Here is a 27,157-nt window from a genome sequence, read left to right as displayed (position 1 = left end):
GAAGTAACAAACACTGCTTCCAAGCAATAATGTCGATCTGGAATAAGTGGGTTAAAAAGCACTTTACACATTTGAGGAATTTTAGATTTGAATTAAGGCTTCTTTTCCCTCTCTTTTATTGAGTTTTGTTACTATCACTGTTCCTGTCATCCCTATATTTTGAGCAGGAGAGAAGTATTTCAGATGGCATCAGTGATGATTTCAGATTTTCACCAGTGCTTGCCAACCAGCAGCAGCTCTGCCATTCTGGTCACTTACTTACACCAGCTTCATTTCTTAATGATCAGCTACTCATTGCAGATTCATTGCAGCCTGTGAGAACTCATAGCCATGAGCACTGCAGTTTTCTCTGAGTTTCTCTCAGTCTTCTCTGAACTTCTTATCTGAGTTGAAATAAGGCCTGTATTTTTCTCTTTGAAGGCTGAATACATGACATAACTTCTCTCATTGGAAGTCTTGGATTGTTGCCAAATCCTGATTCTCCCATTTCTTAATTCCAGAAAGCAGAGTCAATACTGCCAACACTTTTGATAGGGGTACTTTTAATAAAGCCTTGAAGTCATACGACTATGAGAATCTCTGCTCTCATTTTAAAACAAAGTTTCAAGCAGTCATAGTTGTGGAGAAAAAAATGAAAACATGAATTTTAATGTCTTAAAAGCAAATAGAACTTCCAGTTTATATATTTGTTTTAAATATATGATAATTTCTGGATTTTGATTATTTTGAAATCCTTCTGCGTAGTAGCGCAGATTTAATACTGATTTATTTAGCCTTCCAGTTTGAGCCTAGGCATAAAGCTATCCTAAACCACAAATTTCTAAGGTATCCATGATCTCTGCTGAGTGCAAATAGTTGAAAGGTGTTTAGATTCCAAGCACACATTTGAAAGTGCCAGGGAGAAAACGGTTTATTTACCATTAATCTGTCAGCTTGAAATTCAGCAAGTCACCTACAGTAGCAGCATGCTCAAGCATGCTAAATATCTTCCTCTCCAGTAACACTGTAATGAAATGTCTCTGACTGGTGTATTGAACTCAAATGACTTGTGAAGAAGAAACTGCAGTTTGACTTTCTGTGTAATCTCTCACAAGGCAGTAAGTTTTTACCCTTCCCAGGAGAAACTATTTCTCACTTCAGTATTTTCCAGTTAATTTCAATTACTGCTTTGGTTTTTTTTTTTTTTTCCCCCACTTTCAGTCATTCATGCATAACGTTCCTTCTGATTTTAATAAGTCCTTCACCAACATTAACCATGTTAGTTTCAATAGAGTGAGTACAGATGAAGTTTGCTTAAAATATATTAATTGTAGGTTTTGTTAATAGTGAAATAAAATGTGGAACAGGTATTAGAATTAATGAATATTCATTAATTAATATAATTTAATTCCTTCACAAAAGAGAAAGACTCTTTTTGTAGGAATTATCTTAAAAATATTTTTGTGTTATATGGGCTAGGTGTCAAGACTATATTTGAAGAAGTAAAATCTTAATTTAAATAATAAACAGAGGCAATAAATTTTATCTGATTCTTTGTTTAAAATGTCCTTAAGAATATTCATTAATGCACTACACCTACAAAGAATAACTAGTTCATATTGGCTGTGATTCGAGTTAACTTTTTAACTCCCAAATGTATTCCTTATGAAAATTATTATGAGACTTAATTGTGCTAAAGTAGAACAAACTATGTAGATGGCACAATATAGGATGCCGGGAAAAACTGACTTGTCCTCTCACAGCCTCTCAAGCTAAGCACAGCAGTCCTATTCCTCCAAGTCCAATACGTAAAATTCAAGCAGAAATGATGCCTGCAGTCCCCTCAAAGTTTGACATAGGTGTTTGTGGCCAACTGACCTATGGCGGTCTGACTGCCAAGCTCATGCTCGGCGAAGAGCTTCTTATAGAAAACCTGTTCTGTCACTGGCCAAGAGTGTGGGCTCCAGAACAACTAGTAAAATGAATGCAACCTTTCTGTGAATCTTCTTAAGGGGAAAGGATCTGTTCTTTGCAATAGGTTTTTGTTCTGGTAAAGGTATTTTTTCTGCGTCATGGTCTATGTGTCTTCTTCATTTCGTTGCCTTCTCAACTTCTATCTCCTTTCTCCCAAATCTCCACTTCATTGTTTATAAGCCTCAGGTACAGTCCCCTACTGGATATATGTACCCAGTCATCTGCATGAGGAGTGGGAGGGCTAGCACATCAGCAGTCTACATTGCTGTGGTTCCTCTCATTCATTCTCTTTGGCACTGTGAGTTTTACATTGCTTTCTTAAAGCCAAGCCTGAGTAGGAAGCCTGTGGAATAGTCTTATCATTGTCTGTCTTCTTCCCTGGAAGCTAGAGTACTGTCCTGGGAAAGGCAAGCAGTAGTTCAATTTTCTGCTGGGTAGGAGACCCTAGACCTCAGGTTTCCTATTTTTCTGGACAAGGGCTCTTCTATGCTAGCTAAACTAGCCAAAGGAGAACTCATCCATTGCTGGTCCTTAACCATCAGGAGAGGACCTGATGTTCTGAATTCAGAGTGGAAGGAGGTGCCTGCTGAGCAGTTCTGAACCACAGGTCTTCTTAGACCTTTCTTTGTAGCATTAGCATTAGTGTTTACAGCTAGGGATTCCTATTGACTAGCTGGCCTACACAGGTGAAAATCTGAATCAGTTCTCCCTAAAGACACGTGCCTCTCTCAATCAATTATTAGGGGGCCTAATTATGTAGTCTGGGCAATTTGCTGGAAGCTTATTTCTTGGGCAGTGTGAATACGGTTCAAAAGCAGGAAAAATTCTGTCAGCAGGATTCATTCTTTGACAACATGATTCTATGATTTTGCTTTTCTAAAACAAGAAAAAACTATGCAAACAGTCTAGTAACCCAGCAGAGATGGAACTATAAAAAGCAAATCAGTAATTACAAGGGAGAGCACCCATACAATGGACATAAACTAGCTTGCTAGTAACCTTCACCAATTAGAATAAAATGCACTGTTAAATTAACGACAATTGTTCATGAGCTGTCAGTTAAGTTTTCTCAGGAGTATCTAATAGAACATACCAGGAATTAAGAAACAGAGCGTTTTTGTCTTTTGCCTAATGAGGAATAATGAGAGAGAGTGTAATCATCTAATTTCTAGCAAACAACCACACTACCCTCACTAACAAGAGGAGATGTAGAAAATATCCCCAGAGAGAAGAGAGCATCTTTCCACTTATACTGCTTTATGTCAATAACACCACTGACTTGCATGGAATTACTCTCAATTTAGTCCTTGTTCCAGTTTAGGAAGGAGATTCAGACCCAGAGAGAGTAGGATTTACTTACTCTAAATGATGAGAGGATGTACCCACCAGTTTTATTCTGAGTTGATGCCATATGCGCTTTGTCTCATTTAAAACTCAGAAGGTTGTGAATAACCAGAAACCTGTCTGTTCCCATAGGCAAAGATTCTCCCTGCTGCTGAGTTCCAGTTAGTGAGTAGTCAAATTCACTTCCCTGAGCCCCACAGTCCTTCCTTGCACACATTTCTGGACATGAATAAGACCCTCTGCCTTCAGCACAAGATGAGCATGTTATGGGAAGTCATATGAAGGAATCCAGTTCTTCTGTCTGTGCTGGTTCTGTACACCTTTTCTACAAGCTGAGTCTCAGAATAAAACCTATTCCCTAGTCATAAAACTCAACAACAGTTCTGAGTTAAAAAAATAGGTTTGTTTTCAAATGAGTCATAAAAAAACCTTTTCCTTTGTTAGAAAAAAGCAATTTGTACTCATATTTACGTAGAACTAGATAATGTCTCTAGATAATTACTAGAGAAGTAATCCCAGATGTCCCTATGTTCACACTAGCCTGTTACATTCCAACTTAAAGTGTTTATAAGCACGTCTTGCAGGCAGGTGCAATTGAGGCAAGTGGAAGCAGAGTGGTTCATGAAAACAGGACTGAAATATCAATAGCATTTCAAGGGTTTACCCTTGTAGAAGAAATATAGTAAGTGCTATTAGGTCTGTATATCTATGGATATAGAAGAGATGTTACCCTTTTATGAGTCTAAAACCAAGCAGAGGCTTGTGTTTATTAAATGGTTTTCAGCAACTTTCTGATGATAAAGATGCATACTCTGCAGGTAAAAGATGAATTCATAGAGGCATCACATAATCAGAATCTACTTTGTGTTCCTACCTCAAATATGCTTGAATTACTTTTGTTTTCCACTTCAGAAAAACTTTTAGACAATACTTAATTTGAAACTAGGCTTCTTGAACTGAGAATTTTAAGCCATTGTTTTCATTTACGTTTTATTTCTGTGAGTGAAATTTATTTCAAATTACAAATGCCAGAGTGTCAGAAAAAACAGTTTTAATTCCTGGGATTCTGATACTGTCTTTTTTATTGTTGCTGTTATTAGTCAAAAAATTAAGAACCTCACCACTACTCAGCTTCTGTAGAGAACTTGCCATTTTAAAAAGCAATAGGAAATAACTAAAACCTAATTAATTTTCCACAGTAATTACTGTGTTGTACCTCGTTATTATCCTCATTTTACAACTAGAAAAAAAAAATCAGGCTTAGGGCATGCTTCCCCATTTTCTTAAAAAGGAACTGACCTCTGAAGCCAGTGCAGTTTGTGGGAACTAAGCAGATGAGAACCTGCACACCTGATGACATCATGATGGCTTTCAGATCCTTCCCTTGCTGTGGGGCTGCACTTACTCAGCCACAGTTTCTTTAAAGAACTGAGATTGACTGTGGAAAGCTGCACTCTCATGTTTGTGTGAAACAGGAGGCCTTCCCTTTGACTCCTTCCTCTTTCTCCTTTAGGGCTAATAATTTCATGGGAGATCTATTTATTGTAAGTACTCTCTGTAAGGTTTGATGTTATATGTGAAGTTATGTGATATGCAAAAGCTTAGGTCCTACTTTGAGGGACCCAGACTTGAGGAGGTCTGGTATGACTTCACAGATCTGAGTACGTGGTAGATGCTAGTCCTGAAGATGTTTGGGAGCAAGCACTGAAAATGAGGAGAAGGCCAGCTACAGCTTGGAGCATCTAAAGATTTCTTACCATCTTTCTTCACTATTATTTCACAGAAATGAAAACACTAAATAAAACTACTCACTTGTATAAACTCCTTTTGTCCTTCACTTTACTAGATTGCTGATTTGCAGGTATAATTTCTGAGTCCCTGTATAATGTACATTAGGAAGCTCCAATCAGCCGGATATCTACAGTGGGACTTGAGGTGTCTCTGTGCTCAGTCCGCTGCAATGTGCATCAGCCATTCTCTTTCATGAGAGAGTGTTCCATGACGTAAAAGACTGTAGCATTTTTTTTCAGAATCTGCGTCACAATTTGGATTTTTTTACTACTGTATGCTTTTAAATTCCCAACTTCTGATTCCTCATTATGCTTCTACTACTAATGAAGCAACCTGAATTTAACAGGGCTACTTTTAATAATGTCCATATTGCATGGAAGTCTAACACAGAAACTTACTTTCATAGTCTTTGATATGAATAATTATGTGCCTTAAAGCTATTATGTGGTAGTAAAATTAACTGTCATAATTAATTCATGCCATGAAAGGACAGAATAACTCTGTCAATTATGTATTCAAAATAGTCTGAAAAGGGGGGGAAAGTTACTCTATTTTTGTTGACGTTGAGGTACATGTGTTAGAGATAGGAGAGACCTTTTCTCCCACTGGCAGTTATTTAAAAAAAAAAAAGATTGCAAGGTTAATTGTTTCAAAATCTAATAGATACTCATTAAAAATTACTAGAATTTGTGTTTTTGGGATTTGGTTTGTAGTTTGTGTCCTCATGTCTCCAACCTACAATGTGCATAAAAAATAATTTGGTTTTCTTTAAAACCCTATTTAATTTTCTGTAATGATAAAGAGGCCACCATCCTGCTTGCTAGTGCTGCTTATCAGACTGTCCTTTATTGTTTGAAAATGGCTCTGCTTTTTAGCCACTTTCTACTTCCTCATCTCCATATCCTACTCTGTCAGTGACCTCCTTTGTAAAGGCTAATGACCATCACCCCAGTTTTGAAAAGTTGTATCTGTTTCTTTTGACTTCAGAAAAACCTTTTTATCCTCAGACTGCCAGGAGAAAAGGCCAGATTGTATTCCCTGCAATGACAGAAACCCAGATGGACGGGTTTGGGTTTTTTTTAAACTTGGTTATTAATTTTCCAGATTGTCCACCTGTGAAGTCTTGACTATTCAGTCTAGTATATGGTTGTCTTTAGGCAATTTAACATCCTTGGGTAGAGGGACTTAAATATCAAGAGTATTCAGAAGCATAATTGGTTTGTTCTGGCCCTCAATAGCAATGTATTAATAACAACTGTGTAATGAACATAAAGATACGCATCAGTTCCTTCTTTACACAGTAGTAGTTAGAATACATGTAGATGTTTTCGTGATACTTTTGTATAGCTCAAATTTGACTATCAAATTTACATAGTATCAAGCTGAACAAGGACAAAATTATTCTGTAGATAGGAAACATGATGAGAAAAATGTCTATTTAGCATTCTTGAGCATCCACCATCATTTGTAATGTAATTAGAACATGTCATTTCCAGAATAGTAAGCTAATTTTTTAATAATATTAATTAAACTTTTTTGTTCAGGTAAGTAAAGACAGCAGAAATAACTTTGTGCTTGTGTGTGAGAACAAATAAGGCCTTTCTAATCTTTAATCGGATAAAAACGTGCACAGTACAATAGGGTTTGTTTTTATCTGAAATGCTTCTTACGGAGAATTCCAATATGTTTTAAAAGGCAACACTAAGCTAGTGAGAAAAAGATTTTTAGGTGAGTTTTTTCAGGAGAAGTAGATTTTTTTGTAACAACCAGGTAGAGGAAAGAAGAAAATCAGACCTTATGAATATGGTTAATATATACTTGTAGCCCCATTTTTAAAATCCTGTGAATTCAGGTGTGTGAGCGACTTCTGTTTTTTCCACATGTACTAAATAGTGGTGACCTCTGCAGATTGCCTGTGAATATTTAGCAGCATTCCTAAGAAAGCGGGGCTATCATTGCTTCCCCCCACCTCAAGCACCAGAGGTATCTCTTCTATAACTGTTTGATAGCATGAGTAACCAAAAGTTATGAAGAACACTGAAACCCATAAGGACAAATGAAAGAGTTAAACTTCCAAAAATTTTTTTTCTCATTGCCATAAGGTTGTACTTCCTGAACTTTAGTGCAGGGATGAGTGTGAGACAAAACAGTGCTTACCACACAGACCATAAAGGATAGGAGAAATTAAAATCCTCTTAGCTGCCACCCCCAAACTCTTGAAAAGTGCACTGAAGCTTGGGTGAGATTTAGAGAAACAGAGAAAGTGATATAAGAAACTGTGGATCTTGGAACAGGTCTGTTTTCACCTGGTCCTAGGCTTCAGTTAGCTTCATAGTGGCTGCTGGATTTTAAATACCACCTTATTTAAAGGCTTTTTAGATGGAAACCATACAACCATTTTCCTGCAGAATACGAGGCATTTATAATTTGCTCTTTAAAGATTTTTTAGCTGGGGGAACTTTCTAGTAATGCAAATGATGAACATAGTCTAGAGAAGGTTTCTGGGGTGAGGTAAGAATTTTTCATTAAACTTTTTCCTTAACATTTCAGGTGAAACAAATGGACAAAGAAGCCCCTCCTTAAGCCTACAAATTTCCCTTAAAAAAAAAAACAACAGAAAATTAATGACTTCATCAAGTTCCAGCTTATGCAAGTGTAGCATATCTGAGCCTCACCTAATAATGGAATTGCTGAGTCCTGTAGTGCTGGATAGTCAACTTAACCACAGACTTCTTGAATTGCTCTTTTCACAGATCTGTACCCCAGATTTGGTGGTGTTTCTGGCTTGTTCCAGTCAAAGGCTGAAAGAAAGGTTACTGAAGCGTGCTGAACAGCAAGGGAGACCTGATGATAACCTGAAAGCCACTCAAAGACGACTAATGAATTTCAAACAGAATGCCATCCCATTGGTTAAATATTTCCAGGAAAAAGGGCTAATCATCACAGTAAGTCCTTTAGTGTATACCTCTGAAAACTTAATTGTTGTTGTGGTTATACTTGGCTTCTTAGACCTTTTGCTTTAAGATAGGCTAGATGAGTCAAATTGTGTTTTAGCTATACATGGTTACTGAAAGCAAATTTTCAGTTTGTTGAGAGAGTGTTTTCTGCAAAATGCAGTAACACAGAGCAAAATTCATGTGCATGTAGATGACATGGTAAGCACCATGTCAATTCTTTGCTGCAGACATAAATTCCTTTGTCAACTGGTTGCAAACCCTTTGCTCAGAAATTATTTGCATGAAAGAAGGGCTTGCTTTGAAACACTGGTTGCTATTCCAGTGCCAGCGGTTTCATCCCCGGCAAATAGTCATGTACTTCTTGGATGGTTGTCTTGAGAGGGGAGGAAAGCAGAAGAAAATTACATTCTAATCGAAAGCATACTTTAGTTGGATTAAATCAATACAGGTTCTTCTTCAAGGAATAAATATATCTGGCTGTTGACTGACTCTAGTAAATAAAAAGTCTTTAGATTATCTTATCGTGGGTTAAATATGCCGTATTATGTGGTCTCCTACAAGCTTTAACATTTCAGATGAAAATTTTGATGACAAGAAAATTGCAATGTAAATAAACCACTTGGGTATCAGTAAGAATACTGATTTCTGCAATATTTGGGGCAAAAGAAAATATCTCTAAATAAAGAACATACTAAAAGCTGCATTCATAAATAAAGCCAGAAGTACTTTATGGAAGTAGGACTGGCAAGTACTGCTGAAGTATTTAAGTGCTTAATGATGACGAATTCAATGAGCAGTTGACAGTGGTTGAATCATTGACATGTTCTAAATTACAGACTGTGTCTGGTTGTAATAGTGCACAAAACTTGGTATCACATATGGTACCATGGGAGCACAGATGACTTATTGTGTTTGTTTTGATAGCCTAAATAACCTAGGTAGTTCACATTGGTATGTTCTGCTCACAGCAGATACGACTAATTCTATGTGCTGGTCAGATTCATGAAGAGCCAAAGCATCCTTAATTGCAAATACATCTAATGATGTTGGTAGCCTTAATAATGCACTTCAACATCTTTCTGAATTTCAAAATGAAAACCCCAGGAAATTATTACGTTGTTTTCTCCAGAGAGTATCTTTTCTGTTTGAGGATTTTGATTAACTCTGTTTGGAAGGATGAGAGGACTGGAATTCTTGGAAGTTGTTCTTCATTATTGAGGAAGTGTGTATTTTGTGGCATTTCCATAGCCTTTACAAGTGCTCCTTCTATAGAAAGCATACTTAGCTCTTCAGGGAAAATGCCTTTGTAAATAACGCATGTGGCACATCTAGATAGAATTCCTTTTCTGTGATGAGACCTGTAAAACAGAGGATGTTTTTCCTATTGAGGTTTTTGTCTTCTACTTTTTAGCTCTGTTTCTTGAGAGTTCTAAAGATAATTTAAATTGCAATGTTCACCTTAGATATCTCTTTTCTTTTTGAAGAAAGCAGATGTTTGTGATGGGTATGGAAATGGTAACATGACATGTGAACATTATATTACTGTCCACTACAGGACAAGGAAATAGCATATTCAGAAAATACTGACTTGGCAACATGTCAAAAAAGTCTTTAATATGAAAAAAATCTGTAAGATTTGAATTTACTCCTTAATTATATGGTATCTACTCGAAGTGTGTTAATATAATTTCACAGAGATCTAGAAATTACTCTAGATTTACATCTGTGTAGAATTGAAGAGAATTAGACTTTGGAAGGGAGACTCTGTTGTTCACCTGTCATTAGAGCTACTACAGTGCAGTTGCATTTCCCTTGTTGCAAAAACAGGATGCGTTAGTAAAGCCAAGCCCTGAGAGTTAGATGCGTGAGTAGTGTCATGGCCAGTGGGTAGAAGGACCCCTTTCTGTACATGGTAAAGAATATATATGGCAGACCTCATTTCCATAGAATTTCATTGCATATGGAAGATACATTTTATAGTTGCCTAAGGCAACTAAGTTAGTGGGGAATAAATGAGAAAAAGGAGTAGCTGGGAAAGGAGTAATAAAAAGAGATTAAGCACGCATACACCAAAGCAAGTAAGCAACTGAAAATTTCTACAAAAGGACATTTTTTAAAACCACATGACCTTGAAACAGAGGAAACATATGCTAAGTCCACATAGAAAACTACATACTACTAGAGCAAGTTGTAAATTTTAAAACAGTGTTTCTAAAAAATGGTTATTTTGTCACCATTTGTTCCTTTTCTTAGGGCTTAATTTATAGATCAGCATTATCTATAGAGTTTTGCCATTCTTCTGTAATTTCTTTTCATATGTTTATTTTGTTGGAAATTAATTTGTTCAATGGGAAATCTAGGTATGTTTCTGCCAACTTCCTGTCCTATTCCTTTAAGCAAACATCAATAGATAACGGATGTTTTCCTACTCCAAATAATTTTGATCCCGTTGTCTTCTTCACTGACGAACTTGAGCTTTCTTTTGGTTTTAAAAAAAAACTAAATCATATAATTTTTCATAGCCTTTCATCAGTGGAAAAGACAGTTTTCTTAGAAAGCCGTAGAATCCAAGAACCTTGCAGTCTTCATCATCATCTTCTCCTGGTGGAAGCCTTGTATCTTGACTTGCCTTTACTAGTACGTATTTGTATAATGCAGGTGTAATATTAACACTTCTTTCTTTTGGTTTTAAAAAAAAACTAAATCATATAATTTTTCATAGCCTTTCATCAGTGGAAAAGACAGTTTTCTTAGAAAGCCGTAGAATCCAAGAACCTTGCAGTCTTCATCATCATCTTCTCCTGGTGGAAGCCTTGTATCTTGACTTGCCTTTACTAGTACGTATTTGTATAATGCAGGTGTAATATTAACACTTCTACATACATTTGATGCACTTGTGCATGCTTCCCTACAGAAGGAGGAAGCAAGAAAGAAAATCACATTTATCCTGCTCATTATAATGTTGAACCTGGAAGGCACTGAAATATTATGCGGATGAGAGCAGTGTAAGAACTAGAGCAGCATAAAATAGAATTATACTAGCCTAATTCCTAGAGGAGTGAATCCTTGAGGCAAGGTCAGGCAAGGTCAATGTTGACCAGGAGGAAAAAAAAAGATTTACATTTTTCTTAAATCCCTGACTGCACCTTGTCACTGCTATTCAAAGCTCTAAATCTCAGACATTTCTTCTACGCAGCATTATGATTCTACTCAGGGAAAAGAAACAGAACCATTTGTCTTATGGAGAGTTACAGTTTAGAACTACAACTCAAATTTTAAACGTCTACTTAAATATGTTGTTCTTCATCAATAAATGGACCAAAAGAGAAAAAAAAAAATCACTGAAATCTAACTAAATAAGATTATTGAGCAGACATTTGATATAATTATAGTCTACTGTTAAATACTGTATGAGCAAGAAAATAAAAATCTAAATTCCCAAAGAATATTAATTTTTCTGCTCCAACAGTTATTCCATACTAGATTTAACCTATTTTGGTTAATAGAATTAAAAACCACATTCTTCATTTCAGATCTTATTGGTTAGGTTGCATAGGTATAATTCTTTCCCTTCATCTTTTTTTTTTTTCCCCTTGATCTTTGATAATTCTATACAGTACATAGCTTATACTTGTTTGCTGCTCTGTATGCCTTATGTTTCCAGTCTGTGCATGGTATCCCTGCTCTCAGAGTCTGATCCTGGTTTCTGTTTTCAAGGAAAGAAGTGAGGGCCTAACTACAGTACTTCTAAGGAATGGGAAGATACAGTTCTGTCCTTTCTGAAAAACTCCTTCTTTGGAATAATGAAGTTGCAAAATTTTGGATTGTTGTTCAAATTGAACAGATCTGTAAAATTCATTACAATTAAGAAAGAGAAGTAAATATCTGATATTTTCATGAACACGCAGTCTGTATTTAAAATTCTTTTTAGCAGTCTATCAGTAGGTCTAAGGAATCAAAACCTGACTTTACTTAATTCAAATTTGATTTCAGAAAGTATCAAGACAATAGTAATAGGTATCACAATATTGGACATGGCGTATATAAATAGATGCATATGCTGGCATTTATTGTATCAGTAACTTTTCAAAAATCTTAGAAAATTATATGTTGTTTATCTAGACAATAATTAAGCCACAAATTACCGGTGGGGAAGATGTTAGTTAGATTAAATTATAAAAGAGAGAAAATGTGAACGCCTAGATGATCTGCAAGTCCTCTAACATTTAGCAGAGGACTTCAGTTCTGAACAGTTTAATCTGTTCCTGTATCCTTCCTGCCATCTAGCAAATATTAGAATATTATTGTATTTGGTCTCAGGTGCTGATGTGACAATTGGTATGTGTACACATCCATGCCCAATAAATCACGGCTACTATTGAGGTGTGGTCATGAGTAGAGAACTTCAAAATAAAAGGGTCTGTGTATGCAAACTTCTAGACAGTGCTTGCTGTTCAATTAAAAATACTTAGGTGGTTCATATCTTTCACTTATGAGAATCATTGTTAGGTACTTTGTTATTTTGGCTACAGTACTCCTAGAGATACAGTATGGTATCATTTCAGCTTCTAACACTGATTTATAAGGGTTTCCCTCTTTTTTTTTTTTTCAATTAGATAATAATGAAAATTAAACTGAAAAGTTTTATTGTTTTGTTAATTTCAAAATACATTTCTCTTCTGGACATTATATTAATGTTTTATCATTATTAGACCTGCTGCTATGAATTACTTAGCCCTTAAGAAGTGTCAGATAAAGCTCAAGAAAATCACATTCACTGACCTTTGAATAAATTACTGCGATGTAAAATTATTCTAATTAGGAAACTTTTTCATTTACATCCCATCAGATGTAATTCATCCTACTGCAGAGAAGTTTAAAGAACACACCAGTACAGCATGGTAGACCATAACGAACAAACCGTTGTAGCACTTGTATCATAATGTCCCGAGTCTAAGTCATAAACAAAATCTCCCACAGAAAGCAGCCTCTTTGCCTACAAGAAATGTTTTTTTTTCCGTTCAACTGACTCAGTTAGTTGTCTCAGTCATAGGGACGAGCTATATTCTGAGAGAAGGGAATGAGAATTCGGAGGATAGTAGATGGTGCCCACACAGTGAAAAATACCAGAGCTGTACTTTTTTTGCTGCTAATTCACTGAGGAAAATGCAAGAAAAAATTATAGCTACTTATTTTTATAAAATGAAGCCATTGGCAGCAGTCAGCCATATTCAGTAAAGTAAAAATTTTGACCATGCTATGGTTATTGCTGTTAAGCTTTTATCAGAGGAAAAAATTATCAGAGGTGAAGAGGGCAAGATATTATGCAGGATTTATATCTCCAGATAATCTGTATTTCAGAAACTAGTTATTTGTATCAAACCAAAACTAATTGTGGGAAGATGGTAGGACAGAGGAAAAGTTGGGTGGAAAGGAAAAGGCAATTAAACTTCAAGTCTCTACTCTGCCTTGTTCAGATGGGTTTTAGATCTCTGCTATTCGCACCCCAGTGATACCCATCAGCCCGTTATTGGTTATTTTGAAAAGGGTTTCTAAATCTCCACTTTATCTGGACTCTAATCTGGTATAGATATTGGTATAGTCATTGGAGACGAGATCATTGGATTACAAAAATCTTTCAGTCACAGTTATTAAAGCTGTTCTCAGAGCTTAGCTGTTCTTTGTAGAACATATCCGTTGGTCTAGAGAGAAAAAAAAATTTAGAGAGCTCATTGTCGTAGCAGTGGAAGTTTCTCTTACTGGAGACAGGATTAGGCCCAGTCTGCCCTATTTATAATAATTCTATGTAAGCATAGTGCTTCAGTATCAACCTTGTTATGGTAATGTCTGTGTGTATTTAAAAAAAAAAAAAAAAGGACTGGCTTTAGTGAGACAAAAATGCTAACATTAAAAGAAGGCTCTGGACCTTATTTAAACAGCCAGGATGGGACAGCATCCTGTCGCATAAAATGCTGATTTCACTGATATCTTCATTTCTCACTTGTCCTTTTAGGGAATTTACCATGCCTATGCAAAACATTAAAATGACATTCAGGTTAGTAAGAGGAGTACAGAGAACCCAGAAAAGCAGCTGAAGCTGGAAATGAATTTTGAGCACAAATTTAGAAGTTAAATAGTTGCGTGTGAGGGAAATAGCTTATATAGCTGCCTGCCTTCATTAGCATGAAACAAGCCTAATGGGTGTCAACTGTCACAGAAAAATTCCCCACGGAGCTGCGTTATATAAATTTTTCTCTTGATTTGATTAAAAAAGGGATTTTGCTATAGCATTGCACACCGACATGAACTTTAGCTACAGGCTGTGGCTTAACAATACGCTGATGAAAATATCAGTTATAACCCATTTCTAAAGTTTCCTTGCTATCATATAGCTGTCCAACTTGAGGTTTTGGTTTGGGCTATTTATTTATTTATTTCGCTGATTCCAAAGGACTTTCAATTACTCGTTCCTCCTTTAATTCTGGGCCCCTCCCTGGAGAAATGTGGGTCCTGCAGTCCTTTCAGCAACTCTCAAGGTCAATCCAGATCTTATTGATAGCAAACTGTTACGCAAAGGCATGATCTGAACCTGCACCCTGCTTCCAGGTCCAGATGGCAGCCACTGCCAGGCACCTCTTCCAAACCAGAATCCAGCTCCAAGAATCTTCTCCTCAGTGGAGGAACGTGCATCTGGTTCGGCAGAACGCAGAATGACTAGCTGCTCTTGTTTTTATGGTAGTGATACCATGCAGTTTTGCATTAAACAATCCTTAAAAAGAAAACAAAAAATATCCCACCCCCCTTCCCTGAAGTAATGCTAGGAATAGAGACTGTTAGCCACCACCTCCCCCGCGTGCTCTCACTTCTTCGCTGCAGGCTCAGGATCTCATTTACATGCCATCTGATGCTTGGATGTTGCTTTTTTGGCTGTAAAGTGATACAGACTTGGCAGGAATGATTTCACTCGAACCTAGCCTCGTCTGTATCCGAGCATAGTCTTTCTCTCCACAAGTCATAGATGTGGGTTTGAACTTGCTTTTCTTTGTAGAGGGTACTGAACTGAGATTTCCCATTGATTGGCCCGATGCCACCAAAATATTTTCAAATGCCAAAAGTTGTTTTAAAAATACAGCAGTCATGAGCGGAGTCTTGTAGGAACATGTTAGATGTGCTTTTAACATGACTACTACACTTGCTCTTCAGGGTACTTCTGGTTTCTTTGGCATGACCAAGTAGGGGTGTGAGGAGGAACCCAGATAGCTTTGAATGTCAGCTGGAGCCAAACTTCAATGTTTTAGGAACTTTTCAAATCAAACAAGGAATGTAGGCAGCTATTTGTGGGAACCTCGAGACCAGAGGTTTTGTTTCAGGAGTCTTCCTCTGTTTTGCTGCATAGTTCCTAAATCTTCATCTGGCTCCATGAATGTATATGCTTGTATAATCACAACAAAAAATTCTATACAGGGAAAATGAGATATGGGATGGGAAATAATTACTATCACTTTTTCATTTTTTGGTGATTCAAAGCAATGAAAGAATCATAGAATCATAGAACATTAAGGTTGGAAGAGACCTCTAAGATCATCAAGTCCAACCGTCAACCCAACACCACCATGCCCACTAAACCATGTCCCTAAGCGCCTCATCTACACGTCTTTTAAATACTTCCAGGAATGGTGACTCTACCACTTCCCTGGGCAGCCTGTTCCAAGGCCTGACCACTCTTTCAGTGAAGAAATTTTTCCTAATGTCCTATCTAGACCTCCCCTGGCGCAACTTGAGGCCATTTCCTTTCGTCCTATCGCTAGTTACTTGGCAGAAGAGACCAACCCCCACCTCACTACAACCTCCTTTCAGGTAGTTGTAGAGCGCGAAAGGTAGGTTGAAGTCTAGAACAGGTAACTGGATCTCTGCAGACACAGAAATTCAGCTAGCTGTCATTGCAAATTAAGGGTCTCTGTGTCTCTCCTATGTTTAATAGCTCTTTTGCAGAAAAACTGGGATATGAGAAAGGACCTGGAACTGTTTCCTGTGGAACTGCTGAACTAGAGAAAGTTTATGCATGCTCTCTCATCACTGCTAGGTTTTACACTGTGTCTCAACACTATTTATGCGTTACTGCTTTGTGAGATGTTTTGAAGAACATACAAAAGAAGGTATATAAATGAAATTTATGTAGAAATGTGTCTAAACAAACTGTTTGTAAATATATGCACATTTTATATGGGAAAGATAGATGAGTATTTTGTGCACGTGTGGAAGCACGTGCACCATATACACTTTCCAAGCTTCAAAATATTTTCAGCCTCTGATTATATGATTTATGTCAACAAGTTAAGTGTATCAGAAATACTAATGTCTGCCAGAGAATGACCAAGCTCGGGAACTTGCCATCTGTGTATACATGCAAGCATGCAGAGAAACCCTTGAGGGTGGAAATTCTTTGCTGAGGTGAATAGCATTGGTGCAACACTATGTTCTTTTTCAACTTTGGAAGCATGATAATTTCAATAAATACCAGCTTTCTGAAATCTGCCCTGCCCGGTATACCCCCAGTAGTTTGAATGAAGAAGTAGACTTTGAAAAAAGAAATAAACTTTTGACAGGTCTGGCTGTAGAATTAGCCATTGATGAGTGCATGGGCCAAGCTGATTTAGGAACTCCAGAAAAAGAGAGGCAATGCTGTTTCTGACAGCCATACTATCCCAGATTTATCCATTTCTGGCACCGTGAAAGCTGATATATGTTTAAAATTAACAGAATTTTTTTTACAGATCTGAAGCTAAAGCTGAGATAAGTAATTAAGCCAAGTTATCATGCAGAGAAATGAACTGTAAGAGATATTTAAAATAACATGCCCTACATATTCTTCAAGTTATTTTAAACAGTTCATCTTAAGGTAATTAAGCTGTGTCCTTTGGGTGAATATTAGCTTCTAATTTCCTTTTTGTAGTTAAAGTGAGGCTTAAAGAAGATCAATTTTTCTTATTTAGAGGAAACTTATATTAAGAAACCAGCTTGGAAAAAATACTTCATCTCTGGGAATTCCTTTTGTATTAAATCAGGAATACTTGACATCCATAAGCAAACTTTCCTATCCTAAACCATACCTGATTTTGTGAACATCCAACAGAAGAACCAAAACTGCATTTCAGCCATGTTTTGCTGTAAACGTTAAAATACCACTTTCTTACCAAAAGTTCCAGTAGTGATTTCCAGTTCTGATTGCCACTGGTGGATCTTACCTGTGTAAAGTTTATAGTCATGACTTCCTGATTTTATGGCAAAACTGTTTTGGTGCCATTTGATAGAAAAATTTTGGATATCAACTCATGCAAGTTGCTACGTCGGTAGAATCAGGATGGTCTTTCAGCTCTCACTCTCACAGTCCTATTAAAATGTTACTACATCTGGTGGCTTGTGCCCTACAATTCCAGTATTTAACATCCTTATTTCCTGAATCTTAAGTTGGTATCGTTAGCTATTGTTAAATATTTCTATTTCCTTATGCACATGGCAACTGAGTATTTGTTCTGATATCAACCATACTCAACTTTGATTCAAATGGCTAAAATAAGACTGAGTGGACTGGCCTCTAGTCATGCAATCTAGTATCATCCTGTGATTATTCGAGCATTTGCTCCTGTTCCTCCTTTCCTGTAGATGTACTGCATGAAAGAGAGGGGAGACATAAAAGATTACACTTTCTTATTTTTTAATGCATCATAAAGATGAATTTATTCACATTTGTGAATGCTCAGCTATTGTAATGATGGAAGCCATTTAAGTATCAAAATGGAGAAGAGATGCTCAGATTGTCAGCAGAAAGTCTGATGCAGTTTATCTTCTGGACCCGTTCTCGCATTTTTCTCTAGTGTTCTGGAGTCTTATTTCAGCATTTAGGCTCAACAAGACAGAGTTAGATGCAGCTACAGTGTTGGTGGAGAACTGAAAAAGCTGAAAAGCTACTCATCCATTGTGTGACTCAGGGAACACACCACACTAGACTACTAAAGTGACAACTATAGCTTTCCCCTAGTACATCTTCCCCTTTGCAGAATATCCTTCTGAATGTTTCTGATAGCTCTTTGGAGGATTTTTTTTTTCTAATACAACTAAAGAATATCTACCAAACAGTGCTTTGAAGAACTGTATGAAATACTTCAGAATTAGGAAGCACCGCTATTGTGTTAACTCAGCACTTCACTGAAGTAATATATCCTTGCTTCTTAAATTCACTGATACACATCGGGTAGCCCCTAATACGGCTATTTTGTTCCTTGTAACTGTGGTACATCATTTAGTGTTAGCACAAACATCTCTGCACAGTGTTGTCTTGCATCACGTAGACGTAACCTAAAATTCTTGGCAAAGACTCTCTTGTGAATCCTCTGCAGCTTGTATTTTCTATAACTAAGCATGTTTTCTTTATTGTCTTGCACAATTATCATCCTTCCTACTCCCAGGATTAACATTTGTACCTTTCCATCTGATACAGGACTGCTGTTTGTTTCATTAATGGCCAGTGAATATAACTATCTATTCACTTTGTTGTCACCATATCACATTCTGCAGTTCAGTAGTCTACTTAAATTATAAAATGGGAAAAGAAGCCTCACAAGACATGACTATAACACTGCAATCACAATTACCATTGTAATTTTCTGTGAAGGATGAACTGTTGTCTCCATTCTCAAGGGTTAATCTCTTTTTATGCCAACAACATGGTCATTCGTGCCAATCATGGTATAGCAAATAGAGGACTTAATGTGTAAAATGTGGCATCTTTTCACTGTAACTTGCTATGATCAGTTATTTATATATCTAGGATTGTTCATACATATGTTACCCCTTGATCCATTTTGTTAAAAATATAATTGCTAAAATTATGTTGGTTTTAGGCAAATCTTCACATTATGTCCTCCACTGGATTTCTCCTGACTTTAACCAGAATGTCAAATTGAAGCTTCACATTCACATTTTCAATACCAGTACTTCGAAATTCTCTGCTCTGTCTAGCATGTCAGGTCTTGTCTTTTCTTGCATTCTACCATCCATTGTGTTTTGGTAATGATACAGTTTTTGTAATGCCGAGGTCATCTCCCTCTCCTACCACTGCAAGATGCCAATTAGCAATTTAAAAATATACTGGTTTCCTACTGTGTCCTGCTTTCTGTGCTTTTTTGGTCTGTTCTAGGGAAAAGAACAGACTTCTGTATAAATGCAGAGTCCTTACTAAAAGGGAACCTAGAATGTGGGCAATACAGTTTTTAGTCAAGTTGCTTATTAAATTTATCAGTCCTTAATACACTGAAAAAAATTCCAGTAATCCTCTTTGTATCTGCACCTTGTTACAAGAATTTCACTATATAGATTCTACATAATATGGATTCACATAAACCTAAGGCAGCTCATTTCTGCTTCTTTTACAAGAACATTATCTCTGCTGTCCTTCAGGCTATGTATGTTGCCTCAGTCTGCTGTAATGGCCATTAAAGGTTTTGTGGGTACTTCAGCTTTCATCTCTGACCCTGTTCATGGGGTGCAAGACACAAATGAGCTCAATTCCAGTACTGTGAACAGAGGCTTTTATTCATTTATGCAATTCATGTTCTCTCATATCTCTTGAACTTTAGAAAGAGGGTCAGGAGCCATGTGAATTCTGAAATGAGTTTGGTTTTAAGAACTGTTCATTATATCCTTGAACTACAGCTAGGAGACCACTCCTCAGAAAAATCATTAAATTCAGTAGGGTGAGTGTAATACAGAGTAAGTTAAACATATCTGGATATTCTCTCATAGGTTAGGTTAGGACTTGGTAACAGAAACCATGACAGTGTTTCTTGGAAAGATGTCTCTACAAAAACCCTTGGCTTAACAACCAGTTATGTTAGAGAGAACTTTCAATAGAATGTATTTGATTGCTTCTTGTTAAGGCTGCACAACAATTTGTTATAACCCCGTTCTGTGTAAATATTAATTATTCTTTAAATTAAAGGTTACAGTTGCTCTTTTTACATTGAGCAAAGTTAAAACAAAATTGCAAAATTCCTTTTTTCCCTGTGAATTGCACAAGCATGGTGAACTTGCTGATTTTTTTAAAAAAAAAACTGTGCCCTGAAAAAAGATTCACTAGAAAATGACTGACATTTGAGGCATGAAACAAGTCCTAAATCTAACCTTTTTTGAGTGCACGATTTGGCTTGAGGATGAAAAAGGACAAATAAAAAAGTCATAAGCAGGGATAGAAGCTTGCGATAATTTATTCACTGGAGTAAGGATGGGACATAAGTATGTAGGGAGAGTCACTGTCTACCTCAGTGACTATTTATGTATTTACAGAAGCTGTACATCTCTGAGAGAAGGGTATGTAGGAAACGTTTTGCAAATTAAATCACAGGCAAGTACCCAGGAACTTCATTACATGAGGTAAGAGAGTGTTGAGTTCACATCAGGGAATCAGTTAAAAATTAGCAAAATCAATTGCTTGCAGAGCCAGCATATATAAATGGGGTCTCTGTAGATTCTCACTTTCCACACTGGAGGAAGGAGGAAGTCAGCAACATCCTAAGACCCAATGGAGGGCTTTTAATGGAAATGGGATCTAGTTTGTTCAGCCTAGACAGGCCCACGTGAACTTTCGTTTGATGGGGTATTTGTATTTAGTCAGTTCCCCTACTCCCTGGAGTAATGCTAATACAGAGTAAGCTTTACAAATAATTAGGATCTGCCTCTAAATTATTTTTCCTCTTTTACAGCATAGACTACTCTCAAAACTAATAGAATCAAATAAGAGATTACAGTTCTCTGGAAGTTTGGACAGTGACTTTCAAAAGTTTCTGGGAGCTAGAACACTAAAGTCCAAGCTAAAGGAAATTTTCCTTTCCTTCTTAGCCGTAATGACTGTATGGAATGCAGTCATTGTTTCAACTTAAGATTTTGAAAACTAATTTTAAGAACTAGCATATCTAAACTTGAAAAGTCTGCAAATCTTGTCTTTGTTCTATAAATTATCACAAGTCCACTTTTAGAGTGAGTCTGAGTATTGATACTTTCTGCTTAACATTTAACATGCCTATGGGAGAAGGCTGTGTCCCTTAGAATGAAAAAAATAGTTTACCTTTGATGTAATACTCCATAAGAGTTAAAAGATCTAGTAAGATTTATGATCTGCAGAAGGAGGGAATTGGAATTGTATTAATATTATTAATTAGGCTATGCTTGGTGAGACCCACCAACTGAATTTTACTATCTGCACAGTGCAATGCCATATGTTGTATTACTTAAAAATGGGACAGGTAGCCAAAGAATGCCAGAAAACTGAGTTAACGTAACAGGTCCAGGCTTAAGATCATCTGAAATTATTTTTTGTTTAAAAAGATTTTTATTGTCAGATTATCCAAGTCATCTTACTCAGAATAAAACAAAAAAGTTACAGAAAGAGAAAGGAATATTTAAAATACTTTGTTTTCTATCTCACTACAGCTTAAACCACGTGAAAGGAGAGTGGGAACCTAAAATCCCCCCTAATCCCTTTTGTAAGCAAAAAAAACTGGCATGTATTCACACTGTCTTTTTTTTCACTCTAAGTAATTTCTCTGCAAAGGTAAAGAAATCTTTGTTTTCTTGAATGTCTTTTGTTTAATTAGAATCTTAAACAGAAAAAAATGCCATAAAAGATATCTTTAAACCTAGTATCAATTGAAACTAAACATCACAAAACTTAGTAATAAACTTGTTCAGCCCTTATAAATTGCATCTTAACACTTCCTTCATTTAGTAACTGTAAGGGTTTCAGAGTATCTTGACCAATATGAACTATAGATAATTCTAGAATTTGTCATATATATCTGATTTTTTATATTTTTGTGTCTTAGAAGTATGCAAGAATACCCGTTTACAATTTGAGTTGCTTTTAACAGTGCTTCTATAAGCTTGTACTGAAGTCATTTTCAATTGCTAACATAAACATGCGTTAATTCTTAGTCATAATTGTATAACTGTTCCTTAACTGTTTAGGAGCAGAAAATACAATCAAATCAATGTTTTCTCTTAAAGCCTATCATAAATCCAAACCAAACCAGTTTTCCAGGGTCCATAAGTGTGTCAGAGCCTATGCCATTCACTCTGTCTAGATAACATGGATGCTTTTAAGAATAATTTTAACAGTAGTAAAATTTTAATAATAGAAGAAAAGCAAACGTAAATCAAAAGTTTATATTCAAAAATTATATATATATATATAATCAAAATTATATTAAGGTAAATAAAAAACAATGGATAATTTTTAAATGTTCTAAATAGCTATTATTTCTAGTCACCGTTTGAGTTCTAGTCAGTACTACAACACTGGTGAAGGTTGAAAGAAAGAGGTACATCTTCCGTACATTTAGAGCTGACATATTACAAAAGCAGACGCTTTGAAAACACTTAATTTTGTAATTTGCTGCCCATGTTTTGCCAGAATCCCAGTAGAAACTAATGTCACTGTACACCTGCAAGATTGAGATTATTTTGCTAAAATAATGAAGGGTTGAAACAGTCAGAAAAAAACCCATAGTAGTACTAGCCAGCAAATGGAAAGGTAGACACTTCACAGATCTTATTTGTCTGCCGTTTCGCAAGATGATATTGAAAGAAACCATAGTGTGAGAAACGCCATGATGTAGTCTCATCCAATAGAAAAATTATACCAATGGTCAAGGAGCTTCAGTGATGGAGAATGCTAGCCAGAAGCTACTTTAATATAGAGAAACCCCCCAGTTTATAAAATAATTACTGTTTAGTAAGTGTGAAGTAGTGGATTCTCCTTTAGTATATCAAAAGTTCTAATTTTCTGTGTAAATTGAAGCAATGGTCAGTTATAGCAGTTTTTGTAGATGATGTTGTATAAATACTCAATGTAGGTTGTTTGGCTTGCTTTTGCAATAAATTATTGATATCTCAACAAAGTATTAATACTATGGTATTAGACCTCGGGTGTTAAGAGTTTCAGGTATTCTGTAATGCACTTAGCTCAAACAAACAGGTAGTGGACAGCCAAAGGTAAAGTTATGAAATTATATTAAAAGAAAGATTGTGGAGGTTTCATTTTGATCTTTCTCGGTTTTTTTTTTTCCATCTTTCTCCTGCAACACATACTATTGTTGCATTACATGCACTCCTTGACAATATCCCTATGCCTTCTTGGACTTCATTTCCCTAGTCAGGGTAAGTGAGCTGCTCTATGATTTGTACTTTCTATTTCTATTTCTGTTGATCAATATAGTGGCCATTTTCTGTACTACTTGTTGACAACACATCCCTTGGACATTTCTCATGGCTTTTTTTTTTTTTCTTTTATAAACCTATTACATTATTTAGTGCTTCCCTAAAATTATGTTCCATTTAATAGCCTCTGGGTAGAAATATTGTCAAAAGCTTTTGAAAAGTTAAATAAATTATGTCAATCAGTTCCACTTCATCCACTTTTTTGTTATGATATTTAAAAAATGCTTTCAGCCTACATAATCACGTGGGATTTTGTCCTGCGTTTGTTTCTAAAAAATACATGCTAGATACAAGAATGTCATATTCCGTGATGACTAAAGGAATAGTTTCTGTCAGTATCTCTTTAGCTTGCCAGCTTTCATTTATAAATCAAATAGTCTCCTTTGTGCTCTGAAACAACATGCTCCAATAGTTTAGACAGCTAAACAGAACTTTCTGGTACAGAAATTAAAATAGCAGTGCACTCACTTCGTGCTGCAGGAAACAAATTTGTGTCCTTCCTGAGGCAGCGCAATTGCAAGTTAGTTTTATGAGTCCATCCTGAACTCAAACTGACATTTGCTGAATATTATTCTGTTTGGTATGAGTCATGCTTCTAGAGATAAATAATTTATTTCATTGAAATTTAGCACTTTTCAGCTCAAGATGACCAAGGGAGGGCTTATTGTCAAGGATTCCAATGCCATTTACGAAGTTTATTAATATAGAGACCACCACTGGAAACACTGCTTAACCTGGGTCACAATTTATTTAAATACACAGGAACTGTTTACCTGGGAAGTAAAATTTATTTTTGTCTTCCAAGGAAAATAGAAAAGCTAATAATTTTCAAATGTTCTAGTTCTTATAGTCTGAAATTCAACTTCAAATAACTACAACTATTGCAGATGAAACGGTCTATATTGCTAAGGCCTTAGACACCTACAAATGTCAAATTATTTCCTGAATTAAATGCAGATTTTACATATAAAAACCCCACAGCAGCTAATGTTTAAGCCTATGGTATACCCTATGCTTGTTCTTGCATCTGAGTCACTAGTTCTCATGCTTTATTAACTAGTTAAATTTGCCGTTGAAATTAACTGTTAATTTTGTTAGCTTTCAGTTGGAAGCATTCTTCCTTAGAAAACTATGATGTTACATAGGCAAAAATCATATTTTTGGTAACAGTTGTTATGTCATCATCTAACGGTAAAAGACCAGCGTACAATATTTTAGTATTTTTCATTCAGAATCTCTGCCACAAACACCAACAGGAGCAAAGCTATTGATCTTGAAAGGGAAATATTTGGTGTATTTGGCAGCAGTATCAATGCTTTTCATTGAAGCAAGGTGCAAACTATCACTCGAAGAAAATAGTATTTATAGGAAAAATGTCTTTTATTTCTGAGTCTTTCTAAAATTTGTTTTCTAAAAGTTGCCTTATTTGAATTACAGTTGTTGCTTGTATGGACCTTTTCTGGGAAACCAGTGTTGCTATATATTTATTTGGCGTGCCTGTCTGCAGTCTGTACGTGCTGTGGGAGCTGATGCTAGAAAGCAATTTGGTTTTGTTTTAAACAAAAGGGACAGTGACACAGAAGCTCCAGGAGCACTACAGGCAGGGGAAAACATATATTTTTTAAACTTTATTCAGGAAAAATCTCTCTACACACAAACATATTGGTTAATGTCTTGTAGCTTTAGGGCTCATTCCCTCTGAGAAGTACTGTTACACTCAATATTAAAAATTAAAGGTATCGAGGAAAGCATTTGTTTGAACATATTAGTAATCAGAGCTGTTTCTGTGAACTGGGTGCTCTGGGAATGGGAACATTCCAGCACTCGTCTCATGTGGTACTGGAGGAAATAGGGGGATTATGCTGTAGCAACTGGTCCTTAACTGGTTTATTCCCAAAGAGTCTCGTGGTTTATATGGAACAGGGTGAGCTCCCAGGAACTTCTGAGGAACGAGGTCACATCCAAGCCCCATCAGAAGTCTTCCTAGATAAAGATGGAAGAAAAACTACCGGAGGACAAGCATTATTGCTGTAGAATGAGAAAACAAAGGCATTTGGGGAAGAGTCGGGTGATTCTCGATCTTCCTGTAATGTCACTGAGCTGTATATAGCAAACTGACCACTACAGCTGTTATTGACTAAGCTTCATGCAACTTGTTTGTACTGCTCTGCCCTTTGTCTAGGTTTCAAAATACTGAATTTTACATTGATGCTCCATAATTTGCAGCATTACTGTCAGCTCCAGGAATGTACAAGGAAAGAAAGGATATTGCAAGCGAAGACACAGGGGGCTGTTAAAGCTGTATGAGGATTTGGACAGCATCCAGTTGTACCTGACTCTCTGTAATCAATAATGTATTTCCCCTTCCTTTCGGTTTAGGTGCATTAAAGTAAAAATCAAACAATTTATTCTAGACCCAGTGGAGGTGAGAGTAAGACGACCTCTCCCTCAGGCTGAATGTTTTCCTGGGTTCTACAGGAACAGAGTAACAAATAAACCATGGAGCATCTCCTAACTCAGACTGTAATTCAGTTTTCCATTCAAGCTCTTCAGTAGTGATCTGTCTTGATGCTTGACACCACTGTTCTGTTTCTTTGTAATACCATTTGCCTCTTTAAAGGCAATTTCCTTTAAAAAGTAAACACGTAGTGAAAATTACTCCAACAGTGGAATGCATATTTTTTAAAATAAGAAAAAGTAAGTGTGTGTGCTTTCAAGGTAGAAAAGGTCTCTATATGTGCATGTGCTAAAGCATCTCTTTGTTTTTAATTAATCTTCAAAAATAATTAATATAGTTGACTTTGCTATAGAAGCTGCTGGTCAGATGTAATACATGTCAAGGTGCAAGTTTTCAATCATTTGCAAAGTGAATATGCATAGAGTTTATGTGGAGATGTAGGCTGTATTTATAGCTTGAAAAGTTAACTTCTAGAAGTCAACAAGTCAGATAACCCAGAACAAACACACGCAAATCATGTCCCTTAAATACTATGTGAAATAGTGCATATGCTGCCTAATTCAGTTCTGATTCCTGATGACAACTTCAGAGAGAAATGGAATATTTATTGTAGGGGTCATAGTAGCGTAGAGAAATGGCTGAAACATTTTGAATTGTTTATTACTGACTATGTTAAACTGACTTCAGCTTAAAAAAGTTAGAGAGATACAAACATACTGGAGGACTGCCTATTGGAAGCTCAGAGCCCCTCTGAGGAAATGGAAAACATGATGCAAAAAGTATTTCAGAAATAAAACAGCAATGTATTTGCTTTCCACATAACAGTCACCAGCTATCCAGATGAATATCCTTATTGGGAAAAAAATTAACCAGCCAGTGCTCTTAAGTATCTGCTCAGACAGAAAGGCTTTACATCTTAGTGTTATGAAAAGTGTGTATGTTCCAAAACCACTCTGTGGCACCACTGTCTGCCTCTGTCAGCTTCCCTATCAAACAAGTAATTGCTTTCCCCCAAGTTCATTAATTTTCTACCTGCCATGCCACCAAATTATTGATTTCTCCCCTCACCTCCAATCAAATCTAGCTTTCCTTCAATTTGCCCATTTTCTGCTCTACAAGGGCCCATAATTGTATGGCGTCTTTCCCATCAACTCTTGCCACCACATTGCCCGAGGTGCTCATTTTCAACGGCTGAAAACTGATGTAAGTCAGGGTGTTGCTCAACACGATCACAGCATAAAGATAGGACTTCTCCCTCTTTCTGCCTATCAAAAGCTATTAGTCCACATAACCTACAAAGACAGGCTATTACTTCTGCTTACTCTTAATTGTTTCTTCAGATAAGACATACGATTTACTTGGTGTCATACTGTTCCACATTACA

At 36.3% G+C, this 27,157-nt stretch overlaps 1 protein-coding gene across 1 annotated transcript in view; it reads left to right on the top strand.

Moving 5' to 3' along the window:
• Positions 1–27,157, top strand: part of AK5 (adenylate kinase 5) — a 94,314-nt gene that overhangs the window by 12,412 nt on the left and 54,745 nt on the right. Inside the window, exon 5 of the mRNA XM_009577000.1 lies at positions 7,842–8,033. Coding sequence (XP_009575295.1) covers positions 7,842–8,033 — 192 coding nt within the window. The remainder of the gene's footprint in view (positions 1–7,841; positions 8,034–27,157) is intronic.

This window comes from Fulmarus glacialis, unplaced genomic scaffold (genome assembly GCF_000690835.1).
Source record: "Fulmarus glacialis isolate BGI_N327 unplaced genomic scaffold, ASM69083v1 scaffold10794, whole genome shotgun sequence".
In the NCBI taxonomy this organism is placed as follows: domain Eukaryota; kingdom Metazoa; phylum Chordata; class Aves; order Procellariiformes; family Procellariidae; genus Fulmarus; species Fulmarus glacialis.
The sequence above is the reverse complement of the archived record's forward strand: the minus strand, read 5'-3'. Positions and strand labels throughout refer to the sequence as shown.